Source organism: Sciurus vulgaris (assembly GCF_902686455.1).
Source record: "Sciurus vulgaris genome assembly, chromosome: 2".
Classification (NCBI taxonomy): domain Eukaryota; kingdom Metazoa; phylum Chordata; class Mammalia; order Rodentia; family Sciuridae; genus Sciurus; species Sciurus vulgaris.
In genome coordinates, this window is record NC_136462.1 from 2,967,776 (window position 1) to 2,994,234 (window position 26,459).

The 26,459-nt window shown below is 42.3% G+C and overlaps 1 protein-coding gene across 1 annotated transcript in view; it reads right to left on the minus strand.

The window, feature by feature from the left end:
• TDRD9 (tudor domain containing 9) overlaps nt 1-26,459 on the minus strand; it is a gene marked incomplete at its 5' end in the record, with an annotated part of 97,845 nt that overhangs the window by 51,651 nt on the left and 19,735 nt on the right. The window contains 7 exons of the mRNA XM_079130031.1: nt 5,904-6,007; nt 11,500-11,664; nt 14,603-14,683; nt 17,892-18,014; nt 18,496-18,717; nt 19,927-20,024; nt 25,522-25,628. Of these exons, the coding sequence (XP_078986157.1) occupies nt 5,904-6,007; nt 11,500-11,664; nt 14,603-14,683; nt 17,892-18,014; nt 18,496-18,717; nt 19,927-20,024; nt 25,522-25,628 (900 nt within the window). The remainder of the gene's footprint in view (nt 1-5,903; nt 6,008-11,499; nt 11,665-14,602; nt 14,684-17,891; nt 18,015-18,495; nt 18,718-19,926; nt 20,025-25,521; nt 25,629-26,459) is intronic.

The following is a 26,459-nucleotide window of genomic DNA, read 5'->3' on the forward strand; positions in this document are numbered from 1 at the left end:
GAAGTAATGTTTCTATATATTACTGGAATTAAACTAGTATAACCCTGAACCACTTGATAAGGTAAAGGACATGTTGCAAAACTTAAAAAATTAACTTTTTTCCAAGAAATGAACATGTCAAAAATATTATTGAATACAAAAATAAGCAGTAAAGAAGAATAGAGGAACAAAAAAGATAACACATGTAGAAAACAAAAAGCAAAAGATCAACATAAATTAAACCATGTTGATGATAAAATTAAATGTAAATGGATTAAATAGTCCAGTCAAAAGGCAGAGATTGTTAAAACTATACAATGTAATCCCACTTAGGATATGTGGTGTAAAGGAGATACACTTTACATCCAGACACAAACAGACTGAAAGTGAAAAGATGGAAAAGACATACCAAGCAAACAGCAATCATTGGAAAGAAGAATGGTACACTGATAAACAAAATAGACCACAAAATTAAAAGTGTTAGAGGAGATGAAGACTTATGGTAAACTGGTCAATAAGAAAGATAAAATAACTGTAAACATATAAACTGACAGAAATGACTAGAGAAACAGGCAATGCAATAATAGTGAGAACCTAAATACCTTGCTCTTGATCATCACTGGAACAAGTAGGCAGAAGATCAAGGAAACAGAGACTGGAAGAACACCATGAGCCAACCAGGCCTAAGAGACATCTGTGATCAGACCACCCAACAACAGCAGAATATGAATTCTTCTCAAGTACCCAGGTAATGTTCTCCAGGAAAGACTGTGTTCTAGGCCATAAAATAAACTAGAAATAAAGAATGTAGAATATGTTCTTCAACCACAAGAGACCAAAGTTTGAAACCAATAAAAGGGGGAAAGTAGGACAACTCATCAACATGTGCAAACTGAACAACAAGCTCCCAAAGAGGCAACAAGCCAAAGGAAAACATCAACAGGAAGCAAAATACTCTGAAATGAAAAAAATGAAGATAAACACACCAAGATCTATGAGACACAACTAAAGCAGAACTCAGAGGAAAACATATAGCTGTAAATACCTCTATTAAGACCTCAAGTCAATAATAATCTAGGGCCCGCCTCAAAACCCTGGAAAAAGAAAAGCAAACTAATCCTAAACAGAAAGAGCAATAACAGTTTCAGTGGAGATTAATAAAATGCAAAAGGAAAAGTAAGAGAGAAAAGTGAAAGAAACCAAAATCTGGCTCTTTAAAAATGTCAACATAATTGACAAACCTTTCAGCAGTTTGACCAAGAATAACGTGGAGAAGACTTAAATTACTAGAATCAGAAATGAAAGAGAAATACTACCATGGACCTCTCAGAAAAGGAATACTATGAACACTAGTCAATTAGACAGCTTTGATGAAATGGAAAAACTCCTAGAAAGACACAAACTACTGAAACTACCCCAAGAAGAAACAGACAATATGAACAGCCCTATAACAAATGAAGAGAATGAGTCCGTAATTTAATAAATACCCCTAAAGACAAGGGGCATGGGGTCATACATCCATAGTTCCAGCTACTGAGGAAGGTGAAGCAAGAGGATCACTTGAGTCCAGGGAACTATGACCAGTCTGGAACAGTAAGATTTCATCTCAAAAAATTTAAATTATATTTTTAAAAGATATCCATGAGGGCTGGGGAGATAGCTCAGTCGGTGGAGTGCTTGCCTTGCAAGCACAGGCCCTGGGTTAGATCCCCAGCACCGGAAAAAAAAAAAAAAAAAAAGATATCCATGAATAAAAGTTCAGACACCAATGGCTTTCCAGCTGAACTCTACCAAACTTACAAAGAATTGATTCCAATTCTTCACAAACTCTTCCAAAAAACAGAAGAGGAAGCAACATTCCCAACTCATTTTATAAGACCAATAGTACCATGATATCAAAATCAAAAAAAGAGACTGCAAGAAAATAATATGTGAAGTACAATGTCTCTTGAGCAACAAAAGTCCTCAATAAAAACATGATCAAAACAAGTCTGGCAACATATTAAAAGGACCATGGCCAGGTGGGATTTACCCCATAGAGGCAGAATTGGTTCATCATCCAAAAATCAGTTAGTATAATACATCATATCAATAGAATAAAACCAAAAATCACGATTATTTCAATACACACAGGAAATGCATTTATCAAAACCTAACACTCACTTATAATAAAGCACTAAACTAGGAACAAAACACACTTCCTCAGCCTGATAAAGGGAAACCAGAGAAGCCCACAGCTAACACCATACTTACCAGTAAAAGACAGAATGCTGTCCCTCTAGGATGGGGAACAGACCCAATGTCTGCTCTCACCACTTCTATTTGACACTGTACCAGAAGTTCCAGCTAGGACTATTAACCCAGAAAAGGAAATAAAACGTATCCAAATTGGACAGGAAGAAGTAAAACCATCTCTATTCAGAAATAACATGATCTTGTATACAGACAACACTAAGAAACTCTAGTTGGATAAATGAGTTCATTCAGCAAATTCACGATCACTATCTTTTGACACCACTGTCTAAAAATCAGGCTGGAGGCACAGCTCAGTGAGAGTGTGTGCTTAGCATGCAGAAGGCCCAGAGTGTAATGCCTAGCAACAGAAGACACCTGGGTCAAAGGGAAAATACAAGCCAAAATTCACATCTTCTCAAAGCAATAATAAAACACTACAAATTAGAATATATGGGGATTCCATCACCAAAAATGACCAAGTGAAAATTCATGGATCAGGGGTAGAGAACTTGACTAGCATGTGTGAGGCACTGGGTTTGATCCTCAGCACCACATAAAATAAATAAAATAAAGGTATTGTGACCACCTACAACTAAAAAAAATATATTAAAAAAAGAAGATTCATGGATTAAATACTGTGATCAAGACAACAAACGCCTGAAAATAACATAATTATCCATCAATTTGAAAAGGTAGAAAACAGAGCCAGGAACAGTCCATACTACTTGGGAGACTGAGGGAGGAGGATCCTTTGAGTTCAAGAGTTCATGGCCAGCATGGGCAACACGGGAGACTCTGTCTCAAAACAATAAAAATAAGTACATTTCTAGCTAAACCCACTGAACAGATCTCAGCAGCAATGAGCGCACCAAGAGACCAGGGCTCATTTCTAAAAACGCTCCTCACCACAGTAGGGCTCACTGGAGAAATGGGCTAAGTCAGGGAAAGAATAGGGGAGCAGCCTCTAACAATGTGTTAGAAGAAAAACCGGTGGTTAGGACTAAGAGGCCAGGCCAAATGACACAGGGATCAGTTTTTAAAGGCTTCACTGGCAAAGTTTTAGATGACTGAGCATTTATTTAAAAAAAGAAAATTAAAACTAACTTTTACTTTAAATAAATAAAAACTCACCAATTTCAAGAGAAGAAGATGACAAGTTACAGACTAGGAAAAATATTTGCAAAATGTGTGTAAAGAACTATTATCCAACAAAGAACTCTTTAAACTCAACAATGAGAAAACAACCTGATTAACAAAAGGGCAAAGTGGGGCTGGGGAGATAGCTCAGTCCGTAGAGTGCTTGCCTTGTAAGCACAAGGCCCTGGGTTCGATCCCCAGCACCCCCCCAAAAAAAAGAAAAAAAGAAACGGGCAAAGGACCTGAGTCCACCTCACCACAGACACTGATAGTAGCTCTATTCACACTGAAAAACTTAAGAGGCATCCAAGACACTCTCCAGTAGGTAAATGGGTAGACTGTGGTGCATGCATACAATGGAATATTATTCAGCAATAAAAAAAAATTAGCTTATCAAGCCCTGAAAAGATAGGAAAGTTTCAGATGTGTGTGACTAAGTGAAAGAAGTCCATGAGAAAGGGCTACCATACTTCACCATTCCAACCACACGACACCCTGGGAAAGACAAAACCAAGGAGGACTAAGGGGAGGAGGGGTGCACCGGGGAGCACGGACAACTTTGCAGACAGTGACACTACAGTGTGAGGCTGCCGCAGTGGATACATGGGGTCACTCGTTAGTCGATACCCACAGCATGCACAGCACCAAGAGTGACACGAACGTAAAGGAAGGCCCTGGATGTCTATGACATATCCTGTAACAACTGTACTGCTCTGGTGAAGGCGTTGGACAGCATCAGACACCAGTACCAACGGGGATCCCGAGCAAGATGAATGGAAAGAAATCCACACCTACTCACAGCGATGAGGCTATAGGACATCAAAGTCAAAGAATATATCTGAAAGTCAGTCAGAGCAAAAAGACAGATTTGCCTACAAGAACAACAGACCAGAAAGTAACTTCTCACTATAATAAGAGAAGCCAGAAGATCATGGGAAAATAACACCAACCTACAGAAAGAACAACAAAAATAGGTACATTTGCTATACATTAGCATTATATCTCAATAATGTTATTTAAATAAAATCAGAAAAAGGAAGTATAAGAAGAGAAATATGTAACAACCTAGAATTTCATACAAGTTGAACATTCTTACTTCAAAAAACCAAAATATGAAATTAATCAGAAAGTTTCAGATATTGGAGCATTTTGGATTACAGGTGCTCAGTCAGTAAATCCTATAAAATTTTCCAAATCCAAAAAACAAAAGCTGAAACACTTCTGACTCTAAGCTTTTCAGATAAAGGATCCTCAACCTGCACATAGCAAAACTTCACTTCCAGAATGGGAGTGAGTGCTTATGTCAATAAGCTAGAGCAAGTCATTCCACATGTCTATGCTTCAAAGCATCACACCCTATACATACAAGCCATTTTATCTTCAATATTTTAAAATTTAAATGAGAGTGAAACAAGTAAATTTTTAGCTAAATAAAAAACTGAGAGGTGGGCACAGTGGCACTGTAAGCCTAGCAACTATAATAAATTTGAGACCAGCCTCAGCAATTATTGAGACCCTGTCTTAAAAAATAAAAAGGGTTAGGAACGTGGCTCAATGGTTAGGCATCCCTGGGTTCAATTTCCAGTACCAAAATAACAAAACAAAAAATGAGAACATTTAGCAACAGATTCTTTGAGGGATATAATTTAGGAAGAATGAAAGTGACCCAAGAAAGTCTAAATTTGACACCCAAGGACACATTTGGGGGAGGAGGCTGCCTAAAGTCTGGAGGAGAAAAGCCACCCAGGATCCAGTCCAGGCTACTGGGAGGTGGGATCTACATTCTCACAGCTTGTCATTCCAACATACAAGACCTAATTATGAGCTCTAATAAAATTATAGAGTACGCTTTTTAAATCATGGGCCCTAATTACTACTTACAACCAAATACTATCCTGAAGGGAAAGCATTCCGAGTTTCAAAGACTCTGCTAAACAATGAACATTTGGATTACAAAAGGAACCTGCTGATAGACAGGAATACATATTTTAAACAAAGGCAAAGAAAGGCTTCCAAGAGTTTCTACTGGCAGTATTTAGAGTCTTACTGGAGGATTAGGAATCATGTGACTTCGTGTCTAGAAAAGTGATTCTATCTGCAGGTTACAGATCCTAGCTTTAAAACTATCAGTCCTGCCAAGGGCAGTGTCACAAGCCTATAATCTCAGCAAGGGAAGCTGAGGCAAGAGGATCACAAGTTTGAGGCCAGCCTCAGTAACTTATTGAGACCTTTTCTTGAAATAAAAAAAAAGGGCTGTGGCTATAACTCGATGGTAAAGCATCCTGAGTTCAATTTCCAGTACCAAAAAAACCATTTTTTTAAATAAACTAATAAATGAAACTACCAGTCCTAAAACCACTCAGCATGGCTTTGAAGACTTTAGTAGAAAATTCCAGTAAAACATTTCCGAAATACTAGCCTGATGAAATGCACACAATGACGACTCGATGGTATATACCACTGTGCCATGGTGCTGTGAAAGCACTAACAAGTTCCAAGTGAGCAACACGCCTTGCAAGGCAGGCACAGAAGCACAGCTGCACTGTTCTCACCCACTCTCCTTCATGTCCAGGTCATCAAACATCTGAATTAGGGCGATGGCAACATCGTAGATGTCCTTCGTTATCACCGGTTCCTCCAGGAGATGGGGAGAGAGCTGCAAAGAGAAAAAGAATGAAGTCGGATACCAGAACAGGGTGCAGGGGAAACGCTAGGCTGGGTGGGCGACTCTCCTCTTCGTGTCACTCTAATGAGCACCCCAGGTGAACCCAACAGCCTCGCAGCAGCCCTGGAGCACGTGCCGTGGCACACTTCATCAGTCACCTGACATTCATCAGTCACCTGACCAGTCATCAGAGCAGAGCTGGAGTCGAGAGGTCGGGGTGAAATGTCTGGCAGGAAACCTATTCTGTAGGCGCAGGATAAGATGCACCAAAAGCCTAGGGACCCCACAGCCAGCACTCTCCAGCTGTGGCAAAGCCCTGCCTTCAAGAGCCCTAAGACTCCAAGATTCCAACATGCAGAAAACACCAAAGAACGGCACAATCACATTCCTGCCAAGATGCGAAAGGGGCAGCGGAGGTCTGCAAGGCTTCAGAGCTCACTAGACTGCGAATTAAAACAAAGCTACACTGAGCTCAGATACGGTGATGCTTCCCTTCAGGCGCCTCTACAACACGCGAGGCACCAGTCACACAACCGTCTCCCCATTAGTGTTGGAATGACTGTCGGTGTGCACAGACTTCCAGGAGTTGAGATCACAGCTGACTAAGTGTCTCTACAATATCCCATAGGACAGCTACAGCACAATTCCCAGTCTATTTTATGGCCTTTCGAATTTTTTTCCAATAAGAATAAGAAGGCTTTTTTGTATAATTAAAATTTTTGCTTATCAAGTACTATATGCAAAATATTGCATTTGATTTTATGAAACACACATCAAAAGAAGCCTTTAGGTGATCAGAAGTTAATCCTATATGGAAATTATGTTTTCTGATTTTTACTTGGAGTAAATTAAATCAGCAAGCAGCCAAAGAACCCATTTCTCATTATTAGTACAACTGTAGTGATTTAAGTATGAAAAGTTGACTTCTGCTTACTAATAACTTTGAGGAAGCATGCTCGTTCATCCATCCCTAACATACAACACCTCCAAGTACGAGAATTTCCTTCTCTATCCAAATAATAACCAGTGTTCACCATAACGCAACTGTACAGAAAGAAAGGAAAAGAGGAGAGAAGGATATGTTCCACTAACTCTAACAGGGGTGTAAACACCCACCTAGAAGCCTTCCTACAAACAAGCCACAGAAAAGGAGTGTGAGCGACTCCCAAGTAACTCTACTGTACTCTAGGATCTGAGCCCCAGGAGCATTTTTAAACACCAAACAGAGCCACACTTTCCGAGTAGGCACTCTGGTTACGGGGACTCCTGCTGTGGGCAGACTGGATGAAACCATCAAGGCCCACATCACTGCTTTCCTGGGCTGAGAGACCAACAGTAAGCACAGCTGAGCACATCAGGGGGTGGCACAGAAGGGGGCAGTCAAGGGCACTCTGTCCCTCCCACTCAAGTGGGTGGTCGTTGTGATTTTGTTCCCACAATGAGGCAGAAGCCACAGTACTTCTGCCCTAAGCAGAGGTCCAGAAGCCCTACACATCTGCTATCACAAAGACATCCAGCCTGGCCAGGAGGTCCAAGAAGACAAGGAAAGATACACGTGGCAAATCAGAGAATGGCATGGCAGAGAGTGGGAAAAAAAAATGGTGCCAACACAGCTGGGACTTCAGTTTAAGAGCACTAAATACCTAAAAAGAAGAAAAAACCCTCACAGGATGCATAAAAGTTGTGCTCTACGGTGGAGTGTGGTCCAAAACTGACACACTGTAAGTCAGGGGTACAAGATGCTCACTGCTGGACTGGGTCATGGATCATGGAAGCTTGCTCCACAATTACATTACATTTACACACTAAACAGGGACAAGACCCTGGGTTCCATCTCTAGCAGTGCCCCCGCCCCGCCAAAAAAAAAGAATATAAATAGTTAAGTCTCGTGTGTTCATTTGTTGAAATACTTACTGTGTGTGCTTATCGAGTACCAAAGACAAGCTGTTCAGTAAATAATGCCAAACAGGTGTTCCCCAGCCTATGGAACACAATCGCCCTGAGCCAAGGTGACCCTGGCTCTCTGGAAGCTGGGTGGTCCCAACCAAAAGGGCTCAGAGAGCAAATGGCCAGTTCCAACCCTGCTCCTCAGCATGTCCACAAAGAAGCACTAAATGTTTGAGAGCTCTGGCACATAGTACAAAATAAACACCAAGAGGAATTAATTAAACTTTAGCTCTTCAAAGACTAGAAAATCATCATTACTCTCACATTTCAAAACCGTCAGGAAACGCAAAATGTTGAAATGTTACAAATAAGTGCTCCCTCCTGCCCACCTGGAGTGAGGGTGACTCATGTCAGAGGTGAAGGAAGTGGAGATGCTATGGTGTCTCCACCAAACCAGCAGGAGATCAAGGTCAACATCACCAATGACGTCATGGTCATAGTGTATGTCTAATGTGACAAAAATGGCACATTACCCCTGTGGTCCTACTCCCCAAAACTCATAACCACATCTAAGCATGAGAAAAACAACACTCAAATTCCAACAGATTGACCAGGGAAGCAGTCAGTGATAGGGTGCTATCACTGGGGATGGAAGCCCTTGGTTCCATCCCCAGCAGTGCAAAACGTAATTAATTAATTAATTAATTAAAAATTCTAATAGCAGTGCATCCTACAAAACCTGACCTGACCTGACCATCAAGGTCGTCAAAAGCAAGGTAAGTCTATAAAGCTGTCAGTCTGAGGAGCCTAAGGAAACATGTTGACTAAGCATAATGCAGTATCCTGGATGTGATCCTAGGACAAAGGACACATGGGAAAAACTAGAGCAAACAATCAGAAAGAAGTTGAGTTAACCGTGATACACCAGTATTTGCTTCTTAGTTCTCACAACAGTGAAAAACAAAAGTGCCATAAACGAAATGCTGACTGTAGATCTAGGATTATAATGGGTAAATAAGGGTTCACTACAAAATTCTTTCTGCTTTTCTGTTCTTTTGAAATACTGTCATTTTAAAATTGAATTAATAGGAGTATGACATTTAATGGACAATGCTGGCCTGCCTCCAACATGACTAGATTTGACAAACTGTCTCTTATATCAACCTAGTCGACCATGTCATAGTGGTAGAAAGCACGGTTCAACAACACAAATGTTCTAACAAGTCAAACTCCTCACAGAGCACTGGGCAGCATCCACCAAAACCACAAGTGCACGTATTCTCTGAAGCACCAGGGTCCCTCAGTGCTGGGACCAAGGCAGGGTTATTCACCAGGGAACATTTAGGAACGTCACAGTGTAAGGACGTGAGGGGTGCTGATTCCAACTCCCGATGATGGACAGGCTGTCCCTACCACACGGAATCACCTAGCCCTGAATGCCAACAGTGCCAAGGTTGAGAAGCCCTGGCCCACTAGCATGTTCTCACAGGGGTGTACGGCGGTGTGGGCAGCACTATTTGTGGTAAGACTGAAACTGAGCCCCTTTCAATTAAAAGCAACTTCCTGATAACTGCTTTTCTACATCCTCTGTTTCTTCCTGCTGAGAATGGAAACTGAAAAACTAGCCCCTGGTCAAAGTAACCCCTGAGGAAACAAGTTGGAACATGTTTCTAATCAGCATAGCAGGACTGAACCTGCATATGTGTACACCCTGCCTTTGGTCACACGGCCCCCTCTCCTCTTAAAAAAGCTGTTCCTGCCTCTGAGCACCCCCCAACACAGAGATTCGAGACAGAAAAGTTCTCTGTCTTCCTCAAGGTAAGATCAGTGTTTTCTTTTCTATCAAAGTTAAATCTATAATGTAGCACATACATGTTTACAGTAACTTAAAATTTTGCAACGTGTAATAGAGTCATTTTAAGTTAAAAAACCATGTAGTCAGAATGCAGCCATGTTTAAATTCCCTAACAGACATCCAGTCACAACTGTGGTCCTTTTCCCGTACCCTCCCCAATTTTAAATCAGCTAATTACGTAGACTGTAACCCCAAACTCCTCCTATCAGAGCAAGGGGCGGTACTTCCTTAGGGATACAAGCCAGTGGACTGCCTGACCAGATGTGCTTGCTCGCAGAATTCCCCTTGGGGGCACACCCTTCTGCAGGGTACCTTGCCTATCCACTTCCAAGCACCCACCTCGGTATTTCTAACACTTTGAATAAACCTGCTTTCCTTCATCCACTTTTAGTAGAGCCGAGTGATGGAAACTTCCTTCCAGGACCAAGACCAGAAATATTAGGGCTTAGCTCAATTTCAGATAGCAAAATTATGGAACCAACCTGGATGCCCTTCGACAAATGAATGGATAAAGAAAATGTACATATACACAAAGGAATATTATTCAGCCTTAAAGAAGAATGAAATTTTGACATTTGCAGGAAAACGGATAGAATTGGAGAGGATCATGCTATATAAAATAAACCAATCCCAAATAACCAAAGGCTGAATGCTTCCTCTGCTAAGTGGATGCTGATCCATAGTGGGGGATGGGTAGGGAAGAATGAAGGAACTTTGGATTATATGGAGGGGAGGGAAAGGAGGGGTGGGGCGGGTGGGGATGGGAAGGACAGTAGAGTGAGACAGACATTACCCTATATACATGTATGAAAAACATTTTTTAAATATAAAAATAAATAAATAAAAGCACTTATCTGATTAAAAAAATGAAAAAAAAAAAAAAAAAAAAAAAAAAAAAAAGACACATCGGGGCTTAGTTACAGAAAGACTGGTACATCCACGTGAAGGAAGGTCGATGTGGCTCTCCAGAACACTACACACTGGTATGAAAAGACAGGGACAAGTAGGTGAAAAAGCAGGGTGATCACAGAAGACTGCCATTTCAGTGAAAGGTGACACAGCAAGTCAAGGAGACGTCCCAGAGGTCACGCAGAGTGGCCTCCTCCAGTGGAAAGGGCTGCTGGGCAACAGGTGACATTGGATAAGAGTGGGCAGATGAATGTCTTTCCTCCTCTGAGCACATGTTCAGTGCTGGGTCCCGAGCCTAGGCCTCGTGCATGCTGGCAAGTGCTCCACCACTCAGCTGCACCCAGCAGCTCCAGGAAGGAGACATGTCATGCCTCGCTTTTTAACCTCAGAGCCTCTGAATGTCCCTCCATATGAAAGCAATTTCATGTCTACTGCAACCATCATGAGAATGTGTGCCCCAGTTCTTCATGGTCACATCAATACATCTTACTCACACTAGAAAATTATGTCTAGCCAAAATTGTATATGAATTAAAATTACCTCCCACTCCCAGTGAATTACAACTTTGTACTGACCAAAATCTAACATTTATTTTCGACATCAACAAAGTATGAAATCAGCCCCACTAATTTACACAGGGATGTGCAATATGAGTATTTATGGTACTCAGTTTATAACAAAAACCTGGGAGTTTCCCTCCTTTGCTCTTCTACCCCCTCCCTCCCCTTTGACTTCGAGTTCTAATAATGCCTTGCAACCACAGGTGGTAAATGCATGTTTGATCACATATAAAAGTTCAATCACTGCATAAGAAACAATCATTCCAACGTACCGCACTATGATAAATGTGCTCCAAATCATTAAGATAATACTCTTCAATTGAATAGGGCTTGCCTTCCACTTCAAAAATATACGCAGGATTCATCTTGTTCTGAACAGGAACTGCAAAGTAGTCTGCAAACTCCTTGCAGTTGATGGTAGCAGACATCAGGACCACCTACAGATAAGAAAGAACCACCTACAGATAAGAGAGGCCATTCCAGTACATAAACAATGAGAATAACAACCACTGAAATGAAACTCAACTAAAAGTCCAAGCTTGTCTTCTGCTTCATTCCTACATTTAATAACTTTTAGATTTTAAATAGAAGACCTTGTTCTAACGTCATGTATTGTACATACTATTATAAAGAATGCTCAGATACTTTTACTAGTCCTCTTAAACTGTTCCATCAAATGAGAAATCACATATCTCCAATAAAGCTATAGTGTTTATCTAAAAGGAAATTTTCATCAAGGAATTAATTTTTTTAATAAGTTATTAGAGCCATGCGCAGTGGCACACGCCTGTAAACCCTGGGGCTTGGGAGGCTGAGGCAGGAGGAACACAAGTTCAAAGCCACCTCAGCAAAAGTGAGGCACTAAGCAACTCAGTGAGACCCTGTCTCTAAATGAAATACAAAATAGGGCTGGGGATGTGGTTCAGTGGTCAAGTGTCCCTGAGTTCAATCCCTGGTACCCCCACAAAAATAAAAAATAAGTTATTAGATAATGTGCTCCAGAAATCTGAGGCAGTAGACTAGCAAAGAGGAAGAGAAGAGATACAGAAAACCTTGACTATAGCCCAAGAATCTGCATCAGACAAAGCTATGCAACAAACACAAAGAGTTAGCCCAGGCCAGAGCAGGATGATAGACACTCAGGAGATGACTGGTTCTAAGGTTTGCCAAAAAACAAATGCCAGATGATATCCTTAAGAATCCTGGCCACAAATGCCAGAACAGTGTTGACAGCATATCAAACATGCCTGGAGAAGATGGCGGCATTATGGAGGACTGCCCATTCCCCAACACCCACAGGCTGTGTGTGCAACACAGCTCTCTGACTGGCAGCTGCCTATCTGCTGGTATGGCAATAAGGGGTCTGCATGTGTGAATCTTAGTATACAAGTAAAGACGCTCTGAGCACTGCTGGTGCGGTTACTGGGTGGACAAACACTGTCCCCTTGACCTGAGACACAATGGTAAAGTCATACTGCTTAGAACTCACTTTGAGAAGGTTAGGAAAGCATGTTCTGACAGGCCAGCTGGAGTGAAAAAGTGGCCCCCAGGGATACACCCAGTCACTGTGCACGATCCCTGGCCATCATCTAAGGAGAGCAGGGCTTTTGGTTTCTGTTGCCTACTGTTCATTCTGCAGTGCTGGGGATCAAACCCAGGGCCTCAAGAATGTTAGGCAAGTGCTCTACCACTCAGTACATCCCAACCCAGGGCTTCTGTTTTGTTGAGCACACTGCAAAGCCATACTGGACTCAGCACGGCCCTGGCCTCCCCAAGCAGCCCAGTCCCTCCTGCAGACAAGACAAGGCAGCAACCTACCCAAGACATGCTAGTCCAGGTTGGGCCTGGGCCAGAGGACAGCAAGTAGGGACAGAGAGGAACCAGGTCAGGAGAACCAGGGACCTCCACAGGTCTGAGGAGGGAGATGCAGCCCAGATACCCTTTTTCTTGCACCTGTGTTCTCTGGCAGCAGCACTTGTGTAAAAAGGAAATAACCAAGGATTTTCTGAGTTTTCTTTTTTTTTTAACTTTACGAAACAATCTAAAACTTGGCTTCTAATTATTTGGCCCAAATACATGTCTAAGTGTTTGGAAAATATAGTGCTTTGTATATTTTTAAATAAATCATGAACATATTGAAACTGAAAAGTCTCTTGCTACTTACTGAACAGGATGCACATTCCTCACCACAGTTGTCCACAGTGTGGCAGAATTTCTTCTCAAATCCACCAACACTCTTAACTCTGCTTACCACAGAAAACTAAAAAACCTATAATCTAGTCATTATTTTGATTTAAGTAAAAAATAAAAGTCTTCAGATGACAATCATGCAAGACCTCAATTTGTTGAATTATCATCAGTGCCATCTTTACCCCAAGGTTCCTAAACAGGAACAAAAAGCCCCTTCTCTCACTCATTCTCTAGCCACCCAGAGGAGCAAGAAAACCTACAGTAAAAGTCAGGTTGCATTCTTTTAAAAAGCCACTAAGATGAGGTGTGGTCACCTTGTGGGTGAAAGAAATACTTCCTTAAAAATGAATAGAGTTGACACTTGGAGACAAACACTGCATGATTTAGAAAGCAGCTCTTTTGCAGTAACAAGAAATCCTTTAGCAGTCCTACGCTGTAACCACATGTGGATCCAAAAGACCTCTGCTCAGCATGGCTCACAGAGGGTGAACTATGTTTAGACTTGTTTAGCTGACATAATTATTCTTTTTTTTTTTTTTTTTTTTTTGAGACGGGGGTCTCACCAAGTTGCCCAAACTGGCCTGAACTGGCCTTCCCCCTCCTCAGCCTCCTGAATAGCTGGAATTACAACCGTGCGCCAGCACACCCAGTGTAGATGGCAGTTATTCTAACCCTTCACTATTCTGCCCGAGTACACACCTTCCTCCTTTTGGTTCAAATAAAAAAGGGTATGTGCCATTTCCCCACAGTTGTTAGCTGACTCGGGACTGTGCCTCTAAATGGCAGCACATCTGCTGTCTTCAAGCTCCAGAACCCTCAGCACTTCAGGGCTGTTTCCAAAACAGGGCTTGCAGAGTCATCTGCACACCTGTAAACCATGGTTCCTGCTCAGCCAAAGACCCAGCACTTCATTGCAGTCAACTACTATTAGGTCATTTTCTAAAGCCTGGAGAAAGCGTGAGAATTCAACACAACACAATAACCAAAAAGTGTTCCATGCTGTATACTGTGAACCTCAGAGTAACCCTCCGTCCACCTCCTGGACGACCTGGGGCAGTATGCATAACAATGCATTTTAAAAGGCTGGACCCAACTGTTTCTATTAAAATAGGACAGGGAGAGACACAAGTAAACCATGAGTCTTAACTTTATAAATATTCCTGTTACTCATAAAATGAAATTTACCTTCACAAAACGTGAATTTGTTCTTAAAAGTTTGCGAACTACCAACAGCAGGAAATCCATTTCTTCAGTTCGCTCATGTACCTACAAAATAAAAAAGAGGGCATCCCCACATGGCATCAAGCACACGTCACTACTAAATGAGGAGAGAAGGTGGCTTCAGTGCACTGCTGGGAGATGGGATAACCAGCTGGCTGCCTATGCAGCTCTTTAGGGGAGTGGCATCCCTCCTGGCTCAGAGAAGGCAAAGAGCATCTGCCCACAAGCCAGAAGGTTATCACATGCACCACTCTTACCTCATTGTGTTTTTATCTTTTTAACAATTTTCTTAATTTTTTTTAGTTGTCAATGGATTTATTTATATGTGGTGCTGAGTATCAAACCCATGCCAAGCAAGTGCTCTATCACTGAGCCACAACTCCAGCCCTCTCAGTGTGTTCTTTAGGGCCCACTGGCATCTGAGCAGAGCAATGTGGAGAATCTTTGGCCCTGCCCTCTGAGTGCCAATAAGGCCCGCAGGTCACAGCAAGCAAATTCCCGAGCACAGAGAATCACTGGTCCACCCCTTGTGCCTGTTGCCTAACCCTCAGTCATGTTCTAAAGGCTCAGTGCTATTGTGGCCAAGTACAGAGATACAGATGTGGCAGTCTAATGCAGACTGAGGAACTGCGTGTCATGCTCCATGATGTGCAGAACTGCCCCTCACAAGGGACGGTGAGAACTGGCCCTGGAAAAGCTGGGCTGGTCAGAGGAAGGTCAGGGTAAGGCCAGCAGCAGAACAACAGCACCAGCACAGAAGTGTGCCCAGGAGATTGGTTGCCTCCACATGCAGACTGAGCTACCCCAAGATCCACCACCCCTTGGCCCATCCAAGCCAGCCAGGGACAAAGGGCCCCTTCTCTAAGAGAACGCCATTAACCTACATTTGGTCAGGGTACCTCTGTACACAAAGGGATGGCAAGCTTCTATCTGAAGACACTTCTGTGTCAAAGAAGAGAGACGGCCACTACATTTGAAGGAGGGGGCACACTCCTCAGGGTAAAAGCCCCGACATGTCATTTCATAGCTACTTTTGCGCCCAGTCCCACTACCAGAATCGCTCCCCACTGAAGCAGATGTGCAGGGAAGTGCTACAGAGAAAGAAGAAACTGGCAGCTGGAAGTCCTCAGACCACCATGAAAGCTCCTTTTCATCTCATCCTATCACCAACCTGAGACATCTCATCTCAAGCCTCCCATATCTTACTTGAGAAAGAAAAACCAAGGTTACCGCCAGTAAAGGACCCCAAAGGCAACTTCTCCCCCACCCCAGTCCCACCTCTAGGTCTACTGCTTCCACCTCTAGCATGGAAGTCTCTCCCCTTGAGCTTCTACACCCATCTTTTCCTGCCCTTCTGCCCGAAGACCCCACCTTCTCCATCTACAGGTCTCTAGGGTCCCCCACCACAGTACTCTCTCCATAGCACCAACACACCCCTCAGCAGCCACCCATCTACCCAGGCAGCAAGGGGCTGAGGGAAGAAACTAGGCACTAATGAGACCCCTCATTCACAGCAGGAACTCAAAACATACACACTGAACAAATGACCTGCCTGAAGCGAACTTATTTTTTTTCAAGAGTGGAAACGCTAAAATGTTACTGTTCCATCTTGAACGGCCTGGCTATCTTCAATTCTGGCTCTTACATTTCTTCTGAAATTCAAATCATCCCAGAGAATGTGATCAATTCTACCTATAAACTTAATCCTCCAGGTGCATTCTGTGCATTCACCCCGGGTGCTGGCAACTCAGTGCTGCAGCAGGCAGCTGTGGCTGCAGGGTGAAAGCACAGCAGCCCCCGACACTTCCACTGCCCCTGCAGGGTGAGTTCTTGCAGAAGAGCAGCCACCTCTGTTCAACCATTAGAAAAGAATGTGGTCAAAGATACAGAGTGTCTGTCACTCACCTACGTATATGCAGAGACTGCTAGTTAGTCAGCAGACACCAGAAAGGTGAAAAGCAAATGTAGGCCTTGGCACAACAGGCTCTGGAGTACACTCTGGAGGCAAACCCTGCAATACCATTTGCTCCAGCGGCCTGATGACTGAGCTTGGCCAAGCTTCAGGTTCCTTTCATGTAAAATGGGCTGAACTGTAGTAAAGAGCTCAATAAGGGACCACTGATTGAATCTGAATTTGAGCTCTACCTAAAGACACTCAAAATTGCCAAGTGAGAAAAAAAAAATTCTGAATCACGCTGTCCACAACACTATTTGGAGGGAATGCCACTCATTTCCACCTTCTCCTACACACCTGCAGTTCTGTAAAGTCAAGCAAGCACACACAAGAGCATAGCGCACCGTGCAGCCCTGCAGTGCCCGCTGCCGTGATCAACGATCAAACACCTCCAAAGAGTGGTGGGGCCTGTTGCCCAGCGGCTGCCCAAACAGCTGCCACTCTTCTGAGAGCCCAGCCTTCCACACCCCTACGTACTAGCAGACATTTCTTCCCCACTAGAAATGAGTCAAGTCTCTCAGGACAGAATTGCTGATGAGATTTAAAACACAGGAGTTTTTGGTGGAGCCATTTCCAAAGCTCCTGGAAAAACTGTGGTACTAGAAATATAAATATCAATTAAATATTCTGTCCTACTTAGAAGTCCAAAAGGAACAGGGAAGGAGAAAAATAAGAAAGCTAAACCAAGCACAAAAACACAGTTCACAGAGCTTTATTAGAGCTTTGGTTGTTTTGTTTTAAGAGAAATAGAGCAATAACTTATATTTTATTGTTTTTTTTCACTTGCAGTGTTAGGGGCCTCACGTTAGCTACACCCCTAGTCCAATCTTTTAAAAAGCTACTGTTGGCCTTAATTTCCTAGCTAGAGAGCTCCTGTGATGTGGCTGAAAACATGCACATACCGCAGGGTTCTCCTAACTGTCTTACTGTGACTGGCTTCTCCCCTTGCAGAAAGCAAGGCCCATGTGTGTGGTCTCTGCCACAGCAGCCAAGGCACCACAGACAGCAACACACAAGGGCAAACAGCTCCTGTAAAACCTCCTCTATAAAAGCAGTTCCAGGCCTCACTGGGTCTGCAGCCTACCAATCCCCGGTCTCCACGAGGAATCTTTTCCTAGTCCTCAACCTCCTGCCCCCATAATTTGAAAGGAAGAGCAAAGAATTTAAAAATTCACATTCATAAATAGAAAGGGCAGTTGTAGACACAAAGTATTTGTGGACCCATCACAGGAGGACACACTGCGGGAGACCCACGCTACGTCCTCCATGAGAAGGCCCACTCAAGGTCACAGCACTCACTTCATCAATGAAGACGTGCGTGAATTCCATCAAGCTCTTGGCACTGACTATCTTCTGCAGCAGGACTCCTGTGGTCATGTAGATTAACCTGGTGTCTTCTGTTGCTATTTTCTCTAGTCCTACCTGAAATTGCGAAAGGAAGGAAGAAAGGGGTAAGAGGTCAGGTTTAAATGGCTTCCATTAACTGCCAAAAGAGGGAGGTAAGGAATTTTAAAACATTGTATTTCAGAAGGCAGTGTCGAAACTGAAGTCAAGTTCTCAATTTCAATTCTTCTTCCTTTCTGGGCAGGGGCTGGCTTATCTAGTCATACTGCATAACACATTTTCATGTTACAACCACTGTGTATGAAGACACACCTTCCACACTACAGAGATATAATTAAAAGGATAAAATTATAAAAGCCATGAGCCTAAGAATCCTCACTTCTCTCCTATTCAACAGAGGAAGAAATTAAAAGTTGTTTTTAAGAAATTCAGTTTTTCTTTTAATTAAGCCATGGTTCTGCTCTGTAAGTAACTGGCTCAGTAGAAAAGTCATATACCATCATCGACTTACACAGACAGAAATCACAGCAGAGAGGTTGGCTTTCTCTCCCATGCTCACCTGATAGCCCACCACACCACCAAGAGTCCAAGCGCGCTCTTTGCTGATCCACCTGGCAATGCTGCTGGCACCTATCTTCCGTGGCTGGGTGACCACAATGTTGCAGTAGGCACAGCGTTGAATGTAATGGTCCAAGATGTACTGCGGGAGCTGCGTGCTCTTACCACTTCCAGTGGCACCATGTATAATTACCACAGAATTACTCTCTATCAAGGAAATAACCTGAAATTTTTAAAAAGTTTTATTTCAAAATTGGCACAAAACTGACAACAACATATTATCTATCTTAATAAGATTTTGTTTTCCTTTAAATAAAATTTATTAATTAACCATCCAGACATCAAAAGACAGTGAAAGAAGCTGCCACCTTTAAGCCCAATTTCACTACCCCTAGGATCATAACTATTAATATCTGTGTAAACCTGGTCAAGGAACTTCAGCTCTCTAGGTCTCAATTTCTTCTATAGACATGAAACTACCAAACTGGATTTCTATATTCCTAAGTCTAAATTGCTATTGTTTCAAAATTTTGCCATAAACCTGCATGTGATACTACATGAAAACAAAGCGGTTATACTCATGTGGTTTTAAATTTTCATTTTAAACTCAAGATGAATTTTCAAACAAACGTCTAATTCTTCACTTACAGATTATACAGATTATTCTAAACTTCAGTCTAATTCCTTCCCACCAACCCCCAATCTTCGAGCTCTTTCATGCATCTAGCAATGGATATCAATCAGAGAATACAAACTAATCTGAATATTAGCCTCTAAAAATTAGTGAAGTATATCTACTCTATAAAAGTTGCATGATTCAATCTTCAACAAAATGAAAATGAAATTTGGAACATTTCTCACTGTTTCCCCTTGTAACTGCTTTATCCACTAGGCTAGTTAGTAAAGGTTTCAATACACTTACTTTTAACCTTGTTTAATAACAGGTAAGTAATCAGAAACTCAACCATCCTCCTGCTAGACCTGGCCTAGCCTCAGTAACAAAATGATCTGTAAATGATTGACAAATCAATCCACAGGCAAAAATATGAGCCAATACTCCAAGAAGAACCCCACAGAGATGCTGGGGTACATCCTCTCTTATAACACGACCTCATGGTGAGTTTCTTCGATCAGCTCTGCTGGGGCAGGACCAGCAATGACTGACACCTACTGCGAAGGCTGATGCGGCCAGGTGACAAGCCCAGTGTACAGAGGCAAGTAGATGGAGGCTAAACACATTGAGCACAAGCCAACAGAAAAATCAGCAGCATGGTCACAGGGAACCACCTCCACAGAGCCCTAGGCTAATTAGCTCCTCAGTGGCTGTCTGCAGAGCCCTGCACACAGGTAGGCTCATGTGGTAAATCAACAGTGTTGGGCCTCAGGCATCTATTCAATCAGCAAAATTACATTATGACAATAATAATTTTACCTCTTCTTTACATCGGTTTATAGGCAAATCAGGGTATTTATAAGTTGTCTCTGGGATGCATGTCGCATTGCTTAATTTAGCCAAAGGCGGCCTTGGACCTGGATTCAGACAAAAATAAAGAAATACAATGGTCTAGTTTATCTGAGAAAACACAAAGTAAAGAACCCAGTGTTACTCTGCTCTAGCTGGTATGTACATGTACACACACAAATGAAAAAACACATTTCCTACAGGTTGATACAACCAGCAGGCTCATTAGAAACTTCCCTTACACTGAAAGAACAGGAGAAACCAGTGAAAGGGCAACTTCCCTTAATAGCCCATTATCAGGGCTGGGGCTGGGGCTCAGGGGTAAGCACTCCTCTAGCATATGTGAGGCACTGGGTTCGTTTCTCAGCACCACATATAAATAAGTAAAATAAAGGTCCACTGTCAACTAAAATATATATATATTTATATATACATATTTTATATATTTTTTTCTTATATATATATATATTTTTTTTAATAACAGCCCATTATAAGTTTAGACAGTGAACAGAGAACATGCACATCCTTTCATCACAGTGAGCTATACTACTTCCCAAGGTAATGTCCTGCAAAACAGGACACATCACTTATTGAAAGGTGCTTAAATGGCCGGGTGTAGTGGTGTATGCCTATAGTCCCAGTGGCTCAGGAGGTTGAGGCAGGAGGATCAGAAGTTTAAAGCCAGTCTTGACAACTTGAGGAGGCCCTAAGCAATTTAGCAAGATCATGTCTCAAAAAAATTTTTAAAAGGGAGGAGGTTGTGTGGGCTGGGGATGTATCTGGGTGGTTAAGTACCCCTGGGTTTAATCCCTGGTACAAAAAAAAAAAAAGAAGTGCTTAAATGGAATCTTAATACACCCACTTGTTAAGCGTGCATTCCAAGCTACTAAAATAAACAACCAACAAATGAATCACACACACCTACCAACTCGTGAGGCCCACAACACCCTGCTGAGGGTGCCACCCAGGTCTGAATGCTCCTCTCTCTCTAGTAAACATCCTCTCAATATGAACGCTGCTCTGGCCACCCTAGGAGCCCTGAACCACCTCTGGCTGTCACTTGGCAAGCTGATCAACTATCAAATTCCTGGGGTGTAAGCATTCACTGGGAAATATATTTTAATTCCAAAATAAGTAAACTCTTTAGGTGTACTCGCTCTTCCCCCAAATCGCTCCCTTCTCTGAGTGCCCCTCTCCTCGTAGAGCCTTTCCTCCCTCCCCCAGCTGGCCCTTCCTTTCTGTTCCAGTGGCTCCTCCTTATCATTGTCCCAACTAATAAAGATGCACCAAGTTTTTCTTTCATAGTTGGTCGAATAACATATAAATAAGATGTGGCTATTTTTTTTTTTTTTTCGTTTTATTTTTGGCCCTGCTGGGAATGGAGCCCAGGACCTCAAACATAACAAGTGCTCCCCAGGATAAACAGTTCTACCCCTCTTGCCCTGTGTCCGAATCAATTTCACAACGAGAAGAGCCAGATCTGTTGTAATCACTCCAAGCAACAACATGCTCCTTTGGGGAAAACAGGACTCCTCCTAAGGTACTCCTGGCCACGTGGGGGATGTTCTCCAAGTCCTGCCCTGCAAAGCTTCCTAGGCCTCTCGGATCACCGGCTCACTAAAGCAGGAATTTTTTTCCATCCACACTTCACTTTCATCCAGTACTCCTGCCAGAATACAGTCAGGAAAGGAAAAAGCTACACACCCTGGTGAATGAGGACACACACAGCAGGGGCAGAGGGGCAAGCAAACAAGGGGAACAGTGGAAGCCAGAGGCTGAGGAAAGAGCTCTCCAATGGGAGAGAATGAAGGTTCTTTGAGGAAGACATACCAGAAGGCAGCTACATCTTTCTGCTCAGACTTGAGGCCCTGTTTCATGGTGCCGCTAAACAAAGCCTGTTACTCTGACAATACTGATGTGACTTATATGACTTGATTACTCAAATTTTGAAGGCTGTTACTTAAAAGATAGAAATTTCACAGGGAAAAAAATGCCAAAAGCCCTCACTGCACTGTCTAAACAACAACCCTTCTCCCGGTGCCACAAAACACCACCTGACGTTTTCAGGTCACTGGCTGAAGCAGACCCAGAGCAGGAGGAGCCCGCCTCTGCATATGCAGCCCCAGGGCAGGCAGAAGCCAAAGAGCACAAGGGATGCTGGAGGCTCGGTCAGCTTCATATCAGCAACAAATCAAAAGGAAAAGCATTGAGGGGAATCTAAAGCAAATAAGACCACATGTGACACGGTGAACAAAGTGGCATGACAAAGACTGCCACCTCAAAATTTGCTACTTTTTTTTTTTTAACATGATCTCATTTCATTTTCACATTTTTCCATTATCTCTTTATCCTAAGTTAGTAGCGTTAAAATATTTTATATGAACTGGGGAAACCCTAAAAATCACTAGTTCTCCTCCTTAAGCCATCCCACAATTTAAAATCTAATCAAAAGTTTCATAATTCGAGGTTCCAAAGAGTACAGAAAGGATTTTAACTAATGAGTGGCATACCAGCTCATATGAAGAACACAACAGCATGTCTTACCTTAAACTCCAGACAGTAGGGGCTGGGGTTGTGGCTCAGTGGTAGAGCACTTGCCTAGCATGTGTGAGGTGCTGGGTTTGATTCTCGGTACTACATATAAATAAATAAAATAAAGGTCCATTGACAACTAAAAAAAATATTTTTTAAAAATTTTTTTAATTAAAGAAACAGTAGACATTACAGAAAATAAGCTTAATTATTGCATTTCTGACTTAACCAAAAAATTGAATCTTCCAAATAGCTAATTCCATATCAAGTTCTCCAAGGACAAAATGGTTCTGTACAAGAAACTAGCCTGGCTTGACAAGGGGTTCCCTTCTCTATGGAGGCTAAGCTCTTAAAAGCTCAGAACAAAAACTAAAAGCGGGGAGGGAGGAACAACCACTAAAGATACCACAAATGAAAAAGGAGGCAGAACTGTGGCTTTTCATCACCACCCAAAGACATTAGACGGGACAAACTCAAGTGCCATGCAAGAGCAAACAAGCCCTGAGGAGGCCTGGACCTGGAACCAGGCTCTCCTAACAGGAGAGTTTCTGCTTACCAAGGCTGTTCCATCTCTAGCTCAAAAAGTGGCTAGCCTTTAACTACAGGCAATGATTCTAATTAATCTACAGAAATTCACGGCGCATCTGTCCTTGAATTTCTACTTAGAAAGAATTTTTTAAATACCTATGAATGAAATACCAGCAGTATCTCACCAAATCAAAAGTATTTTACAACTAGATGTAACACAATGTTCAGCTGAAGCCTACAGGGCTGGGCTGGAGTTAGGGGTAGCAGTGTTATCTCATGGTTTTCATAAAAGGAGACACTAAAGTAGAAATAGCTCGAGGGTATCCATATTGCATGTCCATAGAGTCCCACCTGGGCCAGGCAATGTCTCCCAGCTGCTCTCCTCAAGTCCACTCTCACCCCCCCCCCCCAATCAAGTCTCAAAGAAGTGTTCTTTCCCCAACACAAACCTAAGCCTGTGAAACCCTCTCCTCCCTTCACACTCATCGCCCGCCCTCCACCAAAAACAAAAAACAAACAAACAAAAAAAAACACCTAGAACCTTGGGTAGCTTCCCACTGCTCTGCCTGTTAAGACCAAAATTCTTGGCCACGGCTGTGGGCCCTGTCTTTCAGAGTACTTAACTCCAAAAGCATTTACTTATGCAACTCTCTGACCTCAGCGAGCTCTGGAGAAGGAAGGATTCTCGCTGACTTACAGTGCTGACACACACGCCTCAATGATTGCTGATGGCTGAACATACCCTCCTCAGGAAGCCAAAGCTGCAGTTCAGGTGACTGCTCAGTGACAAAATCTAAGTGTATTAGGATGCCACAGACAGAAAGCAAAGAGCAGTTTAAAATATGAGTCAAAAACACAAACTATGAGGACAGATACTCTAAACTGCAGGCATTCATTTGTAATCTAGCAATTTCCAAACAGTGGCAATCCAACATGGCAGGGTTCAAGACCAGTCTGTAATGGACTATATGTGCCCCAGGTATAACAGGAAGGATGGCATCACACAGAGTTGTCTAGAAACTAACCAGCATGCTTCCACAAATTGAAGTATTAGATGACAGACCTCTCTCCACAGTAATTCACAGGGCTCTTCCACGCCCTACTGAGGCTGCACAGCACCCCAGAACCCCTCTATCCTGATGTTCAAGACTTCCTAGACTTCCTATAAGTAAGCAACGATACAACTGACATTCTTGAGTACACAACCTGTACTGTTCTTAGCATAAGGGGAAGCATCAAAGAGCACACACATTTCGAACTACACTTCTAGTAATAATGCACTGAGTTGTTCAGACAAATCTCTCTCCAGAGACCACTAAAGATGCTAGGTGAAGAGCACACACATCTCCTTAAAGGCACTGAAGGGACAATGATCCAATGAACACATAACAGGCCAACTTCTACACTAAGGCAAGAACACAGAGGAAGGCAAAGGGTTCAGGCTGCCTTTGCCTTAAGGTAAAATATAAATGAATTAACCACACTAGAGCACAGTGACCCCACTCTCAGGCAAAGGTAAAAACAAAACTAAATGAAAGAATGTGCCACAGACAATGGCTCAGAATTTTCCAAAACTGATAAAAGATACCAGTCTACATTGGGTCAAGAAACCCAAATAAATCCCAAGAAGAACAAGGATTAATACAGTACTTGTGTGTTTGCATATCTCATCGTCATTTAAAAAGGTTAAAAAAAGAAAAGGGAGCTGAGCACCATGGCACACGTCTATAATCCCAGTGACTCAGGAGGCTGAGACAGGAGGTTCACAAGTTCAAAGCCAGTCTCACCAACTTAACAAAAAAGCAACTTAGACTCCTCTAAATAAAATATTTTAAAAAAGGGGTGCTGGGGATGTGGCTCAGAGGTTAAGCACTGCTGGGTTCAATCCTTGGTACAAAAAAATAAAAATAAAAGAAAGAAAAGAAAAATGTTCTTCTAACCCCAACTCTGTGCTTAAGTCAGAGGATAGGTACACCAAATAGAAAAAGGGGAGGCAGAGCTTCCTGGCTGGATCAGTAGGAAGTTCATCATAGACAACCTTCATAAAGTAAAACTCGACGGGGAGCTTCCACCACATGAACAGGGCCTGACGCTACGGAGGCACTGAAGCAATTTGTTCCAAACTAAACAGTTGTGGCCAGAAAAAAAGGATGTAAGAAACTTTTACTTCTTACTTTACACAGTCTGCTTTGTTTAAATTTTCATTTCAATGTTTATTATTAAAAAAAACACTCCTATAGTAAGTTTTTTAAAAAATTAAATAGTTTCAATTAATAATAAAGCAAGGAACCATTATTAATATTCAAAAAACCAACTATTTAGGAACTATAAGAGAAAAAAATGAACATTCTACAACCTCTCATATACTCATGTGCCTAAATACTTATAAGCAATATGATTTCTTACTTTAACAAAAATACCATATTTCTTACACTTTTAAGAACATAATGTTGTAGTGTGTGAACACTCACATCATATTTAAGATATTTAAAGATGCCTGTTTACCTGGCCCACTAGATGGTTGGTCGCTGTTATACATATCAAATTCTTGTGCTTCAAGTTGTCTGTATTTGTTAATATACTCCATTTCCGAGCTCCTCTGGCTGAGGGTCCTGAAAATAATAGTAAAAATTAGATACTATTCCCCAAAAAAACACCAGACTGCTGATCCTTAGTTTTCATTAAGTTACAGGGGAACATGCAAATAGCCAAGTAGTAAATGAAAACACACTCAAACTCACCGCTACCAGGAAGATGCAAATTCAAACAATGAGAACCCATTTTTCACATACTAATATTGCCAAAAAGAGCAAACAGCCTCAGAATATTTAGGGGAGGGTGGTAAGTGGTGTGACCATTTATCCTAAAGGAAAATTAGTGGTATCTCCTAAAATGTGAAACACACACAGCTCCTACGATCAAACCTTTCCTCAGTACAATCCTCACACCTGTAAACAAAGGCTCGCACACACATGCATGGAAGCCTCACACATGTGAGGTGCCCTCAGACACCACGGACGGCGCAGTGAGCAGAGCCACGTCCTCGCCCTCACAGAACTACCATCCCGGTGAACCAGACACAGTATGTCAGACGCTACGAATGCAGTGGAGAAAATAAAACTGGGTGGGGTGTGAAGAACTCCAGGGAGAAAGGGCACTTTCCATGATATTCATGATTAAAACCTGAAAAACACATCCAAAGGAGGGACAATCTAAAACTATGGCATACCCTTACTTAACATGAATGGTGTTTAAAGATTGCCGTGGCTCTGTTCACATCAGTTGAAAAAGTGCTCAGGACATTTAAGTATTACAAAATTGGCGGCTGCAGTGACATATATTATAACATGCTATCAATTATGTTGGGCTGGGGAATAGCTCAGTTGGTAGAGTGCTTGCCTTGCAAGCACAATGCCCTGGGTTCAATCCCCAGCACTGCAAAA